Source organism: Cherax quadricarinatus, chromosome 15 (genome assembly GCF_038502225.1).
Source record: "Cherax quadricarinatus isolate ZL_2023a chromosome 15, ASM3850222v1, whole genome shotgun sequence".
NCBI lineage: Eukaryota > Metazoa > Arthropoda > Malacostraca > Decapoda > Parastacidae > Cherax > Cherax quadricarinatus.
In genome coordinates, this window is record NC_091306.1 from 37,991,052 (window position 1) to 38,009,831 (window position 18,780).

At 40.2% G+C, this 18,780-nt stretch overlaps 1 protein-coding gene across 1 annotated transcript in view; it reads left to right on the top strand.

Moving 5' to 3' along the window:
* The first annotated feature begins 203 nt into the window (after positions 1-203).
* The window catches only part of LOC138852733 (uncharacterized), an 86,589-nt gene continuing 68,012 nt past the window's right edge, over positions 204-18,780 (top strand). The window contains exon 1 of the mRNA XM_070085295.1: positions 204-342. Within this exon, the coding sequence (XP_069941396.1) occupies positions 334-342 (9 nt within the window). The 5' untranslated portion in view covers positions 204-333. The remainder of the gene's footprint in view (positions 343-18,780) is intronic.

The window sequence follows — 18,780 nt, forward strand, 5'->3', positions numbered from 1 at the left end:
CACCACTCCCTCATCTCCTTCAGTGCCTCTCCACCACTCCCTCATCTCCTTCAGTGCCTCTCCACCACTCCCTCATCTTCAGTACCTCTCGACCTCACCATTTTAGTGATGCAGGAAGCGTTCTTCTCCTAGGTCACTCACTACCACGCTGGAGGAGTGAGCAACCAGTTTGTGGTGGTGGTGGTGGTGGTGGTGGTGGTGGTGGTGGTGGTGGTGGTGGTGGTGGTGGTGGTGGTGGGAGGTAGTGTAGGGACATGATACAGTAGGAGTGTTGCAGCTGCCTGTGTACTGACCACTATACTCACCTCTACAGTGTACCTTTCCCTACTAGCCATGACACAGGTAAGTAATACAGGATGGCCCCACTTATACAGCAGGTTAGGTTCTGGGCTACTGTAGGGCCCCACTTATACAGCAGGTTAGGTTCTGGGCTACTGTAGGGCCCCACTTATACAGCAGGTTAGGTTCTGGGCTACTGTAGGGCCCCACTTATACGGCAGGTTAAGTTCTGGGCTACTGTAGGGCCCCACTTATACAGCAGGTTAGGTTCTGGGCTACTGTAGGGCCCCACTTATACAGCAGGTTAGGTTCTGGGCTACTGTAGGGCCCCACTTATACAGCAGGTTAGGTTCTGGGCTACTGTAGGGCCCCACTTATACAGCAGGTTAGGTTCTGGGCTACTGTAGGGCCCCACTTATACAGCAGGTTAGGTTCTGGGCTACTGTAGGGCCCCACTTATACAGCAGGTTAGGTTCTGGGCTACTGTAGGGCCCCACTTATACAGCAGGTTAGGTTCTGGGCTACTGTAGGGCCCCACTTATACAGCAGGTTAGGTTCTGGGCTACTGTAGGGCCCCACTTATACAGCAGGTTAGGTTCTGGGCTACTGTAGGGCCCCACTTATACAGCAGGTTAGGTTCTGGGCTACTGTAGGGCCCCACTTATACAGCAGGTTAGGTTCTGGGCTACTGTAGGGCCCCACTGTTACAAAAAACGCGATTCTAAAAGCTTAGAGATCTCCAGTGAATACTAGAAAGGACTGCCCTTCTAGCATCCAGCCTGTTACTGGGTTTTCGTAACAAGTAGTCAGTATCCTTGTCCAATTATCCATTAAAATTCAGTATGGTTCATTAGTGCTTTAGGATTACAACTGGTAGGCTACTAACTAGAGAAATTAAAATTTAATAAATTGATTAAGTAGTAAGTTGTCTAGAGGTATATTATCAAAGTAAATTAAATCACAGCAATCAAAATAAAATCAATCTCTCGAGTTCAATATTATTGTGCTGAAAGCACATATCACATTTATAATTCTTAAGTACCGTCAGGTACATTAACATTTAATAAGATATTAAAAATATGTACAAGTAAGTGTGTATGTGTGTAAGTGCTCTTAAGTAGTTAGCTATGTCTCAAGACTCGAATAAGACTTAAACAAGTGACTGACAAAGTCCTCAAATAAACTAACTTCTTGACCGACTGGCAACCCGAACAATCTGCTTGAACAACAAAGAATGCTAAGCCCAATAACAATGCAATATCAAGCGACTGCGACACAATCAGGATCAAGGAGATAATATAACGACACTAAGTAGGGACCATCAGCAGATCCTCCACAAAAGTTACAAAACTCCCATAATACTGAATCTACGTTCAGCATAGGAAAAACGCGACTGTGACAATACACAGAAACCAATACAAAATTAGGTCAGAAGCTATAGCTAAGGACCTGAGATGTTCAGAGTGTCTAAGCAACACACAACCTCAGTACAACGTCGAAAATCACTAAGTCTATACAATGTTCTGTGAACAGAGTTCTACAGAACTAACAAGAAAAATGAGACAGACAATCTGTCCAACCACCAAGCGAGTCTCTAGCAGACTGAAAACTTCACGAGAGGTGAGGACACCCCCCCTCGATCACGTGATAGCTACGTGGACAACTGCAGCTCAGAAGCCGGCAGTATAACGAGCGACAAGCGATAATTACAGTAGTTTGACAATCAAGACTAACTGAGCACATTTTATATACATCCTAACAACATAAGCTAAATAACAATATAACAGTCAAATAATAATATAAAGTCATACATTTACGATTTAGCTATTATCGCAAATATAAGCAATATAAAATTATATGAAAAGATAATATACATTATATATACATAATAATCACTGTAACCCATTCAGGGGTTGCAACACCCACTTATACAGCAGGTTAGGTTCTGGGCTACTGTAGGGCCCCACTTATACAGCAGGTTAGGTTCTGGGCTACTGTAGGGCCCCACTTATACAGCAGGTTAGGTTCTGGGCTACTGTAGGGCCCCACTTATACAGCAGGTTAGGTTCTGGGCTACTGTAGGGCCCCACTTATACAGCAGGTTAGGTTCTGGGCTACTGTAGGGCCCCACTTATACAGCAGGTTAGGCTCTGGGCTACTGTAAGGCCCCACTTATACAGCAGGTTAGGTTCTGGGCTACTGTAGGGCCCCACTTATACAGCAGGTTAGGTTCTGGGCTACTGTAGGGCCCCACTTATACAGCAGGTTAGGTTCTGGGCAACTGTAGGGCCCCACTTATACAGCAGGTTAGGTTCTGGGCTACTGTAGGGCCCCACTTATACAGCAGGTTAGGGTCTGGTCTACTGTAGGGCCCCACTTATACAGCAGGTTAGGTTCTGGGCTACTGTAGGGCCCCACTTATACAGCAGGTTAGGTTCTGGGCTACTGTAGGGCCCCACTTATACAGCAGGTTAGGTTCTGGGCTACTGTAGGGTCTCACTTATACAGCAGGTTAGGTTCTGGGCTACTGTAGGGCCCCACGTATACAGCAGGTTAGGTTCTGGGCTACTGTAGGGTCTCACTTATACAGCAGGTTAGGTTCTGGGCTACTGTAGGGCCCCACTTATACAGCAGGTTAGGTTCTGGGCTACTGTAGGGTCTCACTTATACAGCACGTTAGGTTCTGGGCTACTGTAGGGTCTCACTTATACAGCAGGTTAGGTTCTGGGCTACTGTAGGGCCCCACTTATACAGCAGGTTAGGGTCTCACTTATACAGCAGGTTAGGTTCTGGGCTACTGTAGGGCCCCACTTATACAGCAGGTTTGGGCCCCACTTATACAGCAGGTTAGGGCCTCACTTATACAGCAGGTTAGGTTCTGGGCTACTGTAGGGCCCCACTTATACAGCAGGTTAGGGTCTCACTTATACAGCAGGTTAGGGTCTCACTTATACAGCAGGTTAGTGTCTCACTTATACAGCAGGTTAGGGCCTCACTCATAAAGCAGGTTAGGGCCCCACTTATACAGCAGGATAGGGCCTCACTTATACAGCAGGTTAGGTTCTGGGCTACTGTAGGGCCTCACTTATACAGCAGGTTAGGGCCTCACTTATACAGCAGGTTAGGTTCTGGGCTACTGTAGGGCCTCACTTATACAGCAGGTTAGGGCCTCACTTATACAGCAGGTTAGGTTCTGGGCTACTGTAGGGCCCCACTTATACAGCAGGTTAGGGCCTCACTTATACAGCAGGTTAGGGTCTCACTTATACAGCAGGTTAGGTTCTGGGCTACTGTAGGGTCTCACTTATACAGCAGGTTAGGTTCTGGGCTACTGTAGGGCCCCACTTATACAGCAGGTTAGGGCCTCACTTATACAGCAGGTTAGGTTCTGGGCTACTGTAGGGCCCCACTTATACAGCAGGTTAGGGCCTCACTTATACAGCAGGTTAGGTTCTGGGCTACTGTAGGGCCCCACTTATACAGCAGGTTAGGGTCTCACTTATACAGCAGGTTAGGGTCTCACTTATACAGCAGGTTAGGGTCTCACTTATACAGCAGGTTAGGGCCTCACTTATACAGCAGGTTAGGGCCCCACTTATACAGCAGGTTAGGGCCTCACTTATACAGCAGGTTAGGTTCTGGGCTACTGTAGGGCCTCACTTATACAGCAGGTTAGGGCCTCACTTATACAGCAGGTTAGGTTCTGGGCTACTGTAGGGCCCCACTTATACAGCAGGTTAGGGCCTCACTTATACAGCAGGTTAGGGCCCCACTTATACAGCAGGTTAGGGTCTCACTTATACAGCAGGTTAGGGCCCCACTTATACAGCAGGTTAGGGTCTCACTTATACAGCAGGTTAGGGCCCCACTTATACAGCAGGTTAGGGCCCCACTTATACAGCAGGTTAGGGCCCCACTTATACAGCAGGTTAGGGCCCCACTTATACAGCAGGTTAGGGTCTCACTTATACAGCAGGTTAGGGCCCCACTTATACAGCAGGTTAGGGCCCCACTTATACAGCAGGTTAGGGCCCCACTTATACAGCAGGTTAGGTTCTGGTCTACTGCTGTACACCAAAAATCGGTGTACAGTGAAACATAGTCTTTTTTAGTTACAAAAGCATATAAAAGCCTGATAACATCTTCACACTATCATATATTAGGTTAGCAACAGAGTTAGGCCTAAAAAATGCATATACAGTACACATACTATTTACCTTAAAATATTTTCATCCTTACCATATAGTGAGTGGTGAATATTGTAAGAAGTCTGAATAAATGAAGAATGAAGAATATGTATAAGTGAAAACTGCTGCATTAGCAAAATGGTGTAAAGTGAAGCAGTGTAAAGCAAGGTCTGCCTGTAATGCTTATAGTACTATTGTCTTCAGAATAATAAAGTACACTTATTAACTCAAGATGTAATAAACGACTGTCGATAAATAAACAAAAGGGTGGACAAGGGGCTAGAACTGCGGTCTGTAAGTTGAAAGTCAGATGCTCTACAGTCTAGGCTAAACCAGGATCCTAATAGAAAGGTTTCGGAGGTAATACTTACAGTATTACATTCCGTCAGAACAGTGGTGTTACTAGGGTTGGTGTCACCCAGGGTGACATCTTTGGTGCCACCCCCATGAAATTCAAGGGCGGGGGGGATGGGGGGTAAACTCCAGTTCTGTCACTACTGCATGACCAGTGACTAATGTTTAACAATGAGAATGTTTAAGGGCCATAAACCGAACAGGAGAATACTTCTCAACTTTATTAATGATAAAATAAATAATTGTAGTAATATTGAGGAAACAAACTTAAATACCACTTTCAGTACAGCCAACACATCCAACATTTATTCATCTTCAACAATGCAAAAAAAAAACTTGAAAAATAAAGACAAACATTGCAATATCAGAGAAACACTAGTTCCGATCTGACCTTGAGTACAGGTAACATCTCAGTGAATCTGATCTTACATTTCCTCGCCTTCAATCCTGCAAAATCATCTATGACATCCTCAAAATCAATGATTTTCCCTATACAGGCCTATTTGTACTCTGTAATCATATAATAGGCTATATAGAAACAAAGGATTTTTCTCTTATGTTGCTGCAGCACTGTTTTGTGCATTAGTGTCACCTTCTTTAGAGGCTCTATGGTTTATGGTGTCACACCTTGGTGTCACCCTTGATGTCACCCTTGGTGTCACCCTTGGTGTCACCCTTGGTGTCACCCTTGATGTCACCCTTGGTGTCACCCTTGAAGTCACCCTTGGTGTCACCCGGGGTGTCACCCGGGGTGTCACCCGGGGTGCCGGGGTGCCGGGGTGCCGGGGTGTCACCCGGGGTGCCCCCACCCATGACACCTCTGCATCAGAGGTACCAACTGTAACACTACTGAACTCCTTCCCTCACTTCAAAAGCTTTAACCCTTTGACTGTCGAAGGGCCAAATCCTGAAGTTGCTTCTGGTGTCGCAAAATATTCGAAAAAAAAAAAAATTATTTTTTCTTATGAAATGATAGAGAATCTTTTCCCGACTGTAAAGACACCAAAAAAACGAAATTTGATGGAAAACTGACGGAATTACGCTCTCGCGAAGTTAGCAACTTCGGCGATATTTAAAAATCGGCAATTTCGCCCACTTTGAGCCCTATTTTCGGCTAATTCCGTTATTCCAGTCAACCAAACTCATAACTATTTCTTCAGAACTCTATTTTTTCTATCGATTGAGTACAAGAAACTGCCCATTTACCGATTTCAACTACCCAATAACATGGTCAGAAATTTGCAATTTGGCCAATTTCACGAAAATTAAAAAATACGACAATTTCAAAATAAGGTCCAGAATGAACAATGCAGACATTCCTGGCTCTAAAATAACATTTTCTTTGTTCATCAGTCATGTCTCCAGGTCCCTGTGATATTACTCTTGCTTTTTATTTTGAAATTTTATTCAAACAAAAAATAGAAGATTTACTGTTATGCAGACTACTGCAATACTGTAATAATTGTAAAAATTACATCAACCCATTCATGACTGCGTATTAGAATGGCTATTTGGACATTTATTGGACAATGACATCATTTGTTTACTTTTGAACATCGGCAAAAATCAAATATTTCCTGTACTTTGTGCTCCATTTCCAGGTTCTTTTTATAGTAAAATTAATCAAAATCACCTCCATTTCTATAATATAGTTTCCATTCTATCAAATGAGACCAAGAAAACGAGAATACAACCACAAATACTATACGAAAATAGACCACAAAGTCGGCATTTTAATTAAAAAAAACGGTCGGAGTTTTTTTTTTCTCATTATGCACTGCGTGCTCCAGGATTTTTTTTATGTGGTGCACACTGACCACACAGACCCATTCTCTCACATGTGGGCCTACTAGCTTTCTCCTGCCTGATTTGAAGCCGCTAGAATTTATGAGTATATATACGTCAAACACGGTACCTCACAAACGTATATATACGGCCGCGACAGTCAAAGGGTTAACTCTTCAACGGTACAAACATATATATACATTTTTTCAACATCTGAAAGTATGTAAAAAAACGTAGGTCTTTTTTTTTTTTGTTTTACATTTGAAAACGTGTAAAATAACTTTTATCTACATCTACTTTTGTAGCACTATGAATTTGGACGTCGATCTGTTTGGACCGTTTAAGGGTTAACAGTAGATCTCTTCTCACTCCCTCCCCTCTCATGGCAACATCATCCATGAACTCAAATTAAGTTGTAACAAAAAACTGTCGATTAATAAACAAAAGGTTGCTGTATTTTTCAGCAGCTTGGCAAAAAGGTAGTTTTTTTTCACGAAACAATTATCTATAATTTTTTGTCTCAGCGATAAATTATAGGAAGGCAGATTTTGAAAAAAAAAAAAAAAAGCTCTCCCTCACCTTTCCTATTTGACTCTTGTCTACTAAGATTTAAACTTAAAATCCTCCAATGCAATGACACCTTAAAACAAATGATGGGGAATAACATAGTTCTTGTAGATATGAAGGTTCTGTCATTTGAATGTTACCATGTTGTTATGCTTCTTAATAAATACAGTGGACCCCCGGATATCAGCCGGTGCGGATATTGGCCAAATTTCAGCCACTTTTTTGGCCGGAATTCTATCTTGGATTTCAGCCAGCAACTCGGAAATCGGCCATATTGGATGCATCTGCCCACCACGCCACGTGCATGAGTCAATCTGGCGGCTCTCTCTTGGTGAGTGAACAACACTCTGCGCATTCATCCAAACATTTCATCATAATCCATTGTTTTTTGTGGTTGTTTATTGAGTGTGCCTGTGAAATAAGCTACCATGGGCCCAAAGAAAGTTCCTAGTGCCAGCCCTCTGGTAAAGAAAGTGAGAAACATGACAGAATTCAAGAAAGAAATTGTAACAAAGTACGAGAGTGGTGTATGTGTGCTCGAGCTTGCCAGGATGTATGACAAATCCAAATAAACAATCACTTCCATCCTGGCAAAGAAAGTAGAAATCAAGGAAGCTAATGTTGCAAAAGGGGTAAATATGCTAACGAAACAAAGATTTATTTATTTATTTATTTATTTAAAAATTTGTGCACACATACAGAGGTACAAAAAATACAGAAAAGAGCAGTATGCCAAAGCCACTTATACTATGCATAGCATTACGGGCTGGCTTAAAATTAACTTAAGATGAACTAAGCAATGATGACATCGGTGATAAAACTTTAATGTAAACAGATTACTATAAAGCACAAGTGAGTATTACAAAGACAGGTCATATGGTTGTATGCATTGTTGTACATTCAGTAGAATGGAGTATTCTGTTAGGTAGTGTATTTAAAAAATAATAAAGTTAGATTGGGTTTTAGGTTTAACATTTATGTGATATAATTGTGAGAAACATTTAAGATATACAATTTATAAGGTTCAGTTATTCAGTATTTATTTGGTTTTGGGTGAGTAAGTGATCTTTGAGAAGAAACTTGAATTTATAAACAGGTAGTGTTTCTTTTATATTTACAGGTAATGAGTTCCAGATTTTAGGGCCTTTTATGTGCATTGAGTTTTTGCAAAGTGTGAGATGGACACGAGGAACATCAAAGAGTGATCTGTGCCTTGTGTTATGGTCATGCGTTCTGTTGAGGTTGGCAAGGAGATGTTTGAGGGGAGGGTTAATATCAGAGTTAAGTGTTCTATGTATGTAATAGGTGCAGTAATAAGTATGAATGTTTTGTATGGTGAATAGGTTTAGTGTATTGAATATTGGTGGAGTGTGCTGCCTATAGTGAGAATTTGTTATCATTCTAACTGCAGCCTTTTGTTGGGTAATTAGTGGTCTGAGATGGTTACTTGTTGTTGAGCCCCATGCACAAATTCCATAGGTGAGATAGGGGTAAATAAGAGAGTGATATAGGGCCAGGAGGGCTGACTGTGGAGCATAGTACCGTATCTTCGATAGTATGCCTACAGTCTTGGAAATTTTCTTAGAAATTTGTTGTATATGTGTATGAAATTTGAGTCTATTATCAAGGTGGATTCCTAAGAATTTTCCCTCTGTTAGCTTTGTGATAGGTGATCCGTTTATCATTATGTTAAGAGGGACATCTGTAGCTCTGTTACCAAACTGAATGAAGTAGGTTTTGTCAATGTTTAGTGTAAGTTTGTTAGTCCTCATCCAGGTAGATATTTTCTGTAATTCTGTATTTACAGTATTGGCTAGCGTGACTGGGCTCGGGTGGGAGAAGACGTATGTAGTGTCATCTGCAAATAGTGTGGGTTTGAGTAATTGCGAAGCATTTGGTAGGTCATTTATGTATAGGAGAAAGAGAAGAGGGCCAAGGACACTTCCCTGTGGGACACCAACTGTAATTGGTTGTGCAGAAGAGTTTGCCCCATTTGCATACACATATTGGCTTCTGTTGCTGAGGTATGACTTGAGGTAGTTGAGGGAGTGCCCTCTTATACCATAGTGTGACAATTTTACGTGGAGCAAGTCATGGTTAACTGTATCAAAAGCTTTACGTAAGTCAATGAAGATCCCCAGTGGGACTTCTTTTTTCTCTATTGCAGTGTATATATGTTCTAGCATGTGTATAATAGCATCATTAGTATTTTTATTTGGCCTGAATCCAAATTGGCAGGGGTTGAGTATGTTTTGGGAGATAAGGTAGGAGTAGATTCGTTTATGAATTAATTTTTCGAAGATTTTTGAGAGAGGGTGTAAGTTGGATATTGGCCTATAGTTATTCAACTCTGTTTGGTCTCCTCCTTTGTGGATCGGGGTGACCCTTGCTATTTTGAGTACTGTGGGGAAGGTGGAGGATTCAATGGATTTGTTAAAGAGTGTTGCAATGATTGGTGATAGCACTTGTGACACTTTTTTGTATATAAAGGGTGGTAAGGTATTTAAATCTCCTGCCTTGTTTTTTAGCGTGTTGATAATAAGGGAGACTTCGTATGGGTTAGTCGGAGCTACGAACAGTGTGTTCGGGTAGTTGCCAGTGAGGTAGTCATTTGGTGGGGTATCTGAGCTTGGGATTTTATTGGCAAGGTTTTGTCCTATAGTGGAGAAGAAGTCATTGAGTCTGTTTGCTGTTTCTGTTGGTGGGAGTTGGGGTTCATCTGATTTTGCTAATTTTATTTCGCTATTTCGTGATATCTTTTTTGTTCCTAGAATTTCTGATAGGGTTTTCCAGGTCTTTTTTATATCACCTCGTAAGTTGGATAATCTGTTCTCATAATACAATTTTTTTGCCCTTCTTATCAGGCTGGTTAGGATTGACGAGTAACGTTTTGTTTGGTCTCTGGTTATGTGACCCATTCTGTACTGTTTTTCATATTGGTGTTTTGTATTTATGGATTTGAGAATGCTGGGTGTTAACCAGGGACTGTTCAGTCTCTTAGCTGTCATCTGTTTAGTTTTTTTAGGGCAGTGCTTGTTATAGAGGTATTGGGTCTTTTTTAGAAAATTATTAATACATTCGTCAATATCTGTATAGATTTCTAGCTCAGTGTGCCAGTCAATGTTTGCTACTGCTGTTGTGAAGTTATTAATGGCTGCCTCATTGTGAAGTCTGAAGGTGACTTTAGTAGTGTCTTGGGGTAATTTACCAAGAGTTGTTATGAGAAAAGTAGGGTAGTGGTCTGTGGTATTATCTGTAATTATGCCTGATTTTAAAGGGGATATGGTGTTGGTCCAGATGTGGTCAAGTAGGGAAACACTAGTCTCTGTAACTCTTGTAGGTTTTGTTACTGTTGGTAGCAACATACAGTTACTCATTGTGTTTGTGAATTCAGTAACGTGTGGGTCCTGGTCTTGCAGGAGATTTATATTGAAGTCACCTGAGAGTAGTAAGTGATCTTTGTTCATGCGTGCATCAGTTATCATACTTCCTAGGTTTTGACTAAATTGGCTAATGTTTGACTGTGGAACTCTGTAAATGTTTATCAATGTGAGAGGTTTTTGTAGGTATTTGGATTTGAATTTGGCTATTATATATTCCCCATGTTCATCCCTTGTGCAAGTATTAGTGATACATTCTAGTTGGTCTGAGTAGTATATGGCTGTGCCACCCCCTTGTTGGTCTGGCCTACAGTTGTGTATGGCTGTGTAACCAGGAATGGCATAGACATCTGTACTATCAGGCTTTAGCCAGGTTTCAGTTAGTGTAATGATGGACATATTGGCATGTAAGGAATTTAGTAATGCTATGAGGTCATCGTAATGCTTGCTTAAAGATCTGATATTGTAGTTAAAGATAGTTATGTTGTTGTTGGCACTGAGAAGTGCCTTTGATTGTTCTGCAGTGTAGTAATTACAGTAACTGTTTGAATCATTTAAGTCGTTAAATAAGAGGTTGGTATCAGGATCAATGCTTGTAATCATAAGATTTGTAGTGAATCTATAGTTAGAATTAAGTATAAAACAAAGTAAATAGTCTTAAGCTAAAAAATAGCTCCTGAATTATTTAACAAATGTAAAATAATGAGCTAAGGTAGTTTTGGAATATAATGGCAAAGTTGTGAACTTATTCTACTTTAGCACCTGAGAATAGCACCTTGATTATTTTAACAATTGTGAATGTATAAACTAGGGTAGTTATATAAAGCTAAAATAAAGGAGAAAATATATGAGGGACTAAAATTAAGTAATGGTAAACAAAGTTAAATGGACAGGTGGTCACTATGAAATAATATTGGTTTAGGAGTAAGATCTGATTTGTAATATTAAATAAATTGAGCAGTTTATTGCACAATAAAAGTAAAAAAAATGAGGTAGTTGGTACTAGCTAGCAAAAGATAGTTTTGGTACTTGCAAAAAAGTAATTGGAATATACACTAATTGCATACACAATAAAAAGTGACTAAAAAACAAGTAGTGATAAACAAAATTAAATGGACAGGTAAGAATAATGAATATTATTAATTTGGAGTAAGATTTGACTTGTAATTTAAAATTATGAGCAATTTATAGTGGTAAGAAAGAAGTATAGAGTATTGGAGGTATTTCATTAGCTAGTGATGAAAAATAATAAAAATAATAATGTACAATATAATAGTAACGTACACTATATGCACCACACGTATATATGTATTAAGGGCACTTATCTAATCTGTTACAAAAATGTCAGCTTTTCTAAGGAAGGTAGAGAAATCGTGTTCATTTGAGATAGTATATTGTTGTCCTGTTGATGTTTTCCTTACTAGTATTTTCCCATCTCGCGTGAAACACTGATGTATTTTGTTTTCCTGTTTAAGTTTTCTCAGCCTGAACAGAAGGTTTTGACGTTTTTTTGTTAGACACTCATTTATGTACACTCCATTTTTCATTGTAATTGCTGATTTAATTAAGTCCTTTCTTTTATCGTATGAATGAAGTCGGATCATTATACTGTGTTTACTTCCTGGTTTTCCTAGCAAACGTGTTTCTTTGATTTCATTGTTTTGCACGATGACTTGTACGTGGTTCTGTATTATCCTGATAGCAGTTTCTTTGCACTGTGCTTGTGTTATGTCACTAGGAATGTGTGGACTGTTTATTATTACTGCATCAGACAACTTATCTTGTTCAGTTTTGTCGTCTTGGAAATCAAGGTATTCATTTAGTCGAGTGTGCATGTTCTGATTCCAGTCCTTGATTGCTTCTTCAACCTTCATATTTATTGTTGTTATTTGCTCAGTGTGACTGGCTATAGCTGCTTTTAGAGTATTTTCTGTGTCAACACTTCCCGATGTAATCTTCTCTTCAAGGTTTTGGATCTTATTCTCGAGGTTGGTTATCTTGGATTCTCGTCGCTCGAGTGTTGCTTTGATATCTTTGATTTCATTTTCTAGAGCAACGATGTAGTCCTTGATATTGTCAGGAATAATCATACCTGAGTTATCATGGGTGAATCCTTTGAAGGGAGTGGAGTTGGAGGGGGAGTCAGCCATGTTTGTTGTTGCTGTTGTTGTTGTTCCTTGGGTGGCGGCGGAGAGAGGGGTTGATGATACACTAGCGTCCTGCTGGGTAGACAAGTTGAGTTCTAGGGTCCTTGCTGTTATTCTTTTATTACTGGTGTTGATTCTTCTGCGATATCCTTTCATAGTATCACTGAAGTAGATACTGTGTAGTAATGGAGGAGAAGGCTTGTTTTCTCGGAGCTTGGGTTAAGTGATTGTCTGGCAGCGGAGGCAGTGTTTGGGTTAGCAGGGCTGTCTTCCTTAGATCTTCTAATTTTGTCAAGATTTGGGTTACATTCTTAGTATTCTTGGGTCATGTTGTGGTCTACGTGGGTTCATGTAGTTGAACTTTCACTTTAGGCCATCACAAGTTTTGTTGAGCGATGTTTTTTGAGAAAGAAGAGCTGGCTGGATACCGTTGCTGCCGCTGCCGCTTCACAGACAATCAAAGATGTGGAGAAGTTATTGTTGGTGTGGATCAATGATAAACAGCTAGCAGGAGATAGTGTTGGGGAGTCGATCATTTGTGAAAAGGCAAGGCAGCTGCATGCGGATCTCATGAATAAAATGCTTTAAACGAGTGCTGCTGTTAGTAAATTTAAGGCTAGCAAAGGCTGGTTTGACAGATTTAAGAAGCATAGTGGCATACACAGTGCTGTAAGGCATGGTGAGGTTCAAGTTCAGACAAACATGCGTCTGAAGAATTCGTGCATGAATTCAAGGAGTATGTAGAGGCTGAAGGATTCATCCCCCAACAAGTGTTCAATTGTGGCAAAACAGGCCTCTTTTGGAAGAAAATGCCAAGGAGGACCTACATCACGCAGGAGGAAAAGGCACTGGAGGAAAAGGCACTGAAGGATAGGCTTATTCTTTTGTTCTGTGGTAATGCTAGTGAGGATTTCAAAGTGAAGCCTTTTCTGGTGTATCACTCTGAAAATCCTTGAGTAATCAAGAGAAACAATGTCGTCAAGAGTAAATTATGTGTGTTGTGGAAACTTAACAATAAGGCATGGGACACAAGGCAAATTTTCATTGACTGGGTCCATGAAGTGTTTGGCCTGAGTGTGAAAAAATACCTCCAGGAAAATAAATTCCCATTCAAGTGCCTCCTGGTACTGGACAATGCTCCTGTTCATCCTCCAAACTTGGCAGACTAATTGTCTACGGAGTTAAATTTTATAACAGTGAAGTTCTTGCCTCCTAACACCACTCCTCTCATCCAGCCCATGGATCAGCAGGTCATTTCTAACTTCAAAAAACTCTACACTAAAGCAATGCTTCAAAGGTGCATTGAAGTGACCTCGGACACTGAACTGACTCTTAGAGAGTTCTGGAGGAATCACTTCAATATCTGCCATTGCATAAGCCTTATAGGTAAGGCTTGGCAGGGAGTGACTTCCAGGACTTTGAACTCTGCTTGGAGAAAATTGTGGCCAGAATGTGTCCTCAACAAGGATTTTGGAGGTTTTGAGGCTGACCCTGACCCTGTTGACCCTCTGCCTGTTGTGGAATCTAGTGTGTCTTTGGGGAAGTCCATGGGATTAGAGGTGAGTGGTGAGGATGTGGAAGAGTTGGTGGAGGACCACAGGGAAGAGCTAACCACTGAAGAGCTGCAACAGACCACAGCTGAGGAAATTGGTTCAGAGGCGGAGGAAGAGTGAGGGAAGAAGGTGCCTTCTTCTGCGATTAAGGACATCTGTGCAAAGTGGAGGGACGTGCAAAGTTTTGTGGAGAAATATCACCCTGACCAAGCTGAAACAAGCCATATCTGCAACATGTTCAGTGACAAAACCTTGTCCCGCTTCAGGCAAATCTTAAAGAGGCACCAGAAACAGACGTCTCTGGACAGTTTTTTTTTGTACGACAGGGGTGCAGTGACTCTCAAGCTGGTCCTAGTGCAAATAAAAGACAAAGAAGGAAAGTAACCCCGGATAGGGACTTGATACCTTAACCCTTTCAGGGTTTCCGACGTACTAGTACGGTTTATGCACCAGGGTTATTGATGTACTAGTACGCCTAAATTCTGGCACCTTCAAATCTAGTGAGAGAAAGCTGGTAGGCCTACATATGAAAGAATGGGTCTATGTGGTCAGTGTGCACAGTATAAAAAAAAATCCTGCAGCACACAGTGTATGAGAAAAAAAAACTCTGACTGCATTTTTGGTTTAAAACAGCAACTTTGCAGTGTATTTTTGTATGGTATTTATGGTTGCATTTTAGTTTTCCTGGTCTCATTTTATAGTATGGAAGACATATTACAGAAATTGAGATGATTTTGATTGGTTTCATAATGAAAAGTACCTTGAAATTGAGCTCAAAGTAGCAGAAATGTTCGATTTTTACCAAAGTTCAAAAGTAAACAAATCATGCCACATGTCCAATACACGTCAACTGGTGAGTGTAACATTCTTTCACAAGTACAGTGGACCCCCGCATAACGATCACCTCCGAATGCGACCAATTACGTAAGTGTATTTATGTAAGTGCGTTTGTACGTGTATGTTTGGGGGTCCGAAATGGACTAATCTACTTCACAATATTCCTTATGGGAACAAATTCGGTCAGTACTGGCACCTGAACATACTTCTGGAGTGAAAAAATATTGTTAACCGGGGGTCCACTGTACACTGATATTATTTATACCATTCCTACACTAATGCAGTAGTCTACATAACAGTAAATCTTCTATTTTTTGTGAGAATAAAAATTCAAAGTGGAAAGCAAAAGAGATGTAACAGAGTCCTGGGGGATGTGACTAATGAACAGAGAAAATTTTATTTTAGTGCCGGGAATGTCTGCCTTGTTTATTCTGGACCCTATTTGGAAATTGGCATCTTCTGAAATTTGTGTGAAATTGGCAAAATAGCCAATTTCTGACTACTTTATTGGATAGTTGAAATCAGTAAATGGGTGGTTTCTTGTACTCATTCGATAGAAAAAATGGAGTTCTAGCGAAATAGTTACGATTTTTGTCGACTAGTACACTGGAATTGGCCAAAAATAGGGCTCAAGGTGGGCGAAATCGCCAATACGTAAACATTGTCGAGATCGCTAACTTCGCACAAGCATAATTCCGTAAGTTTTCCATCAAATTTCATACTTTTTGTGTCATTATGATCGGGAAAAGATTCTCTATCATTTCATAAGAAAAATAATTTTTTTTTTCCGAAAAATTTTCGACCCTGAGAACGAGTTTAGGAGAGGACCTCTCGACCCTGAAAGGGTTAAGTCCTTATGGAGGGGGATTTCCCTACCAAACAATAATCAGTCCTTCCTCTCTCCTCCTCCTCCCAGTCTTCCAAAGGTAAATGTGATGTAAAATATTCATTTATCCATTTCATTAGTCATATTATTTAGTTCTCATTGTTTTGTGTATGTAAAACTACAGTTAATCTTTCAAAAATGCATTTTTTGTTAATATTTTTTGGATGTCTGGAACAGATTAATTGTAGTATTTACATTAATTCTTATGGGAAATATTACTTCGGTTTTCGGCCTTTTCAGATTTAGGCCGACCTTGGAATGGATTATGGCTGAAATCCGGGGTTCCACTGTACATCAAATTACTCATTTCTGAACTCATACTTTAATTATTGTTACTTTAAATTCTCAAAATTGTGGAGGTAGTGAGTAGAGGCAGACTGAAGTGAACACTTTCCTTACTAACATAACTTGTTATATTGTTAGCACTATAAAACGAGAGCCTCAAGAGTGAGGTCTGTTCTACTCCCATCAGTACTGTCAGAAAGATAAATAGAATCCATGAGGCCATTGTGTTCAGTTTTCAGCCTCATGGCTGCCCAGCAAAACAAAACCAAGGTTGTATTTTCGTTAAGTAACCAAGCCAAAGCACTTGACTATAACTCCCTTAGGAAGAAGAGACTGCCAGATCTCATTCAAATTTTTAAACAAATAAATCTGACACAAAGAATTATTTGAAATGCAAAATGAATCAATAAATCAAAATAGTATGAAACTATGAGACAAAAGGTGCATCACAAATGTGGGTAAAAAAAAAAATGGAAGTTCTAAAACACCAAGCAAACTGCCTTCTGAAATTTCAAACTCATAAACAATAGTCCTTAAAGATCTGGTTGAAGAAACACACTGCAAACATTCAAGTAAACTAGATACAATGAAGGGTTGACCAGATACAATGCTGGGCTGGTTATGGCCCTGAAACAATGAAGTAAGTTCATGGACCACTAAGGATGACCAGTTGACCATGAACCACCCTGGGGAACTGTAGACATAGTTTTATTTTATTTATTTATTTATTAATTTGAACATGATACAATGAAGTACAAAAAAATACAGTGGTTAAGTGTAACATGCCAAAGCCCCTTGTATGCAGAGCATTATGGGCAGGCTTAAAATTAACTTATGACTAACTAAACAATGATGTATTCAGTGGTAAACATTATTGTAAACAGATAACCTTTAGCCAATGGTCCAGTGGCTAACACGACGGTCTGGAGCTTTGAGACTCTCTGACTGCGGGTTCAAATCCCGCCCGTGGTATGGTTAGATAACAATTAAGCACAAATGAGTATTTCAAAGACAGGTCATATGGCCATTTACTGTGTTGCTGTGCATTCAGTAGAATGGAGTATTCTGTTAGGTAATGTAATTAAAAATAGCAAAGGTTGATTGGGTCACAGGTTAAACATTTATGAGATACAATTATTCAGTATTTATTTAGTTGTGGGTGAGAAGGTGATTTTTAAGAAGAGACTTGAATTTATAAACAGACAGTGTTTCGTTTATATTCACAGGTAATGAATTCCAGATTTTTGGGTCATTTATGTGCATTGAGTTTTTGCATAGCGTGAGATGGACACGAGGAAAATCAAAGAGTGATCTGTGCCTTGTGTTATGGTCATGTGTTCTGTTGAGGTTGGTAAGGAGACGTTTGAGGGGAGGGTTTATACCTGAGTTAAGTGTTCTATGTATGTACTAGGTACAATAATAAGTATGGATGTTTTGTATGGTGAGTAGGTTTAGAGTTTTGAATATCGGTGGAGTGTGCTGCCTGTAGTGGGAATTTGTTATCATTCTGACTGCAGCCTTTTGTTGGGTAATTAGTGGTCTGAGATGGTTAATTGTGTTGAGCCCCATGCACAAATTCCATAGGTGAGATAGGGGTAAATAAGAGAGTGATATAGGGCCAGGAGGGCTGACTGTGGAACATAGTACCATATCTTCGATAGTATGCCTACGGTCTTGGAAATTTTCTTGGAAATTTGTTGTCTATGTGTTTGAAATTTGAGTCTATTATCAAGGTGGATTCCTAAGAATTTTTCCTCTGTTAGCTTTGTGATAGGTGATCCATTTATCATTATGTTAAGAGAGACATCTGTAGCTCTGTTACCAAACTGAATGAAGTAGGTTTTGTCAATGTTGAGAGTAAGTTTGTTAGTCCTCATCCAGGTAGATATTTTCTGTAATTTGGTATTCACAGTATTGGCTAGCATGACTGGGCTCGGGTGAGAGAAGACGTAAGTAGTGTCATCTGCAAATAGTGTGGGTTTGAGTAATTGCGAAGCATTTGGTAGGTCATTTATGTAAATGAGAAAGATAAGAGGGCCAAGGACACTTCCCTGTGGGACACCAACTGTAACTGGCTGTGCGGAAGAGTTTGCTCCATTTGTGTACATGTATTGGCTTCTGTTGCTGAGGTATGACTTTAGGTAGTTGAGGGAGTGCCCTCTTATACCATAGTGTGACAATTTTATGTGGAGCAAGTCGTGGTCAACTGTATCAAAAGCTTTACGTAAATCAATGAAGATCACCAGTGGGACTTCTTTTTTCTCTAGTACAGTGTATATTTGTTCTAGCATGTGTATAATAGCATCATCGTATTTTTATTAGGCCTGAACCCAAACTGACAGGGGTTGAGTATGTTGTGGGAGATGAGGTAAGAATAGATTCGCTTATGGATTAATTTTTCAAAGATTTTAGAGAGAGGATGTAAGTTGGATATTGGCCTATAGTTATTCAAGTCTGTTTGGTCTCCTCCTTTATTGATCGGGGTGACCCTCGCTATTTTGAGAACTGTAGGGAAGGTAG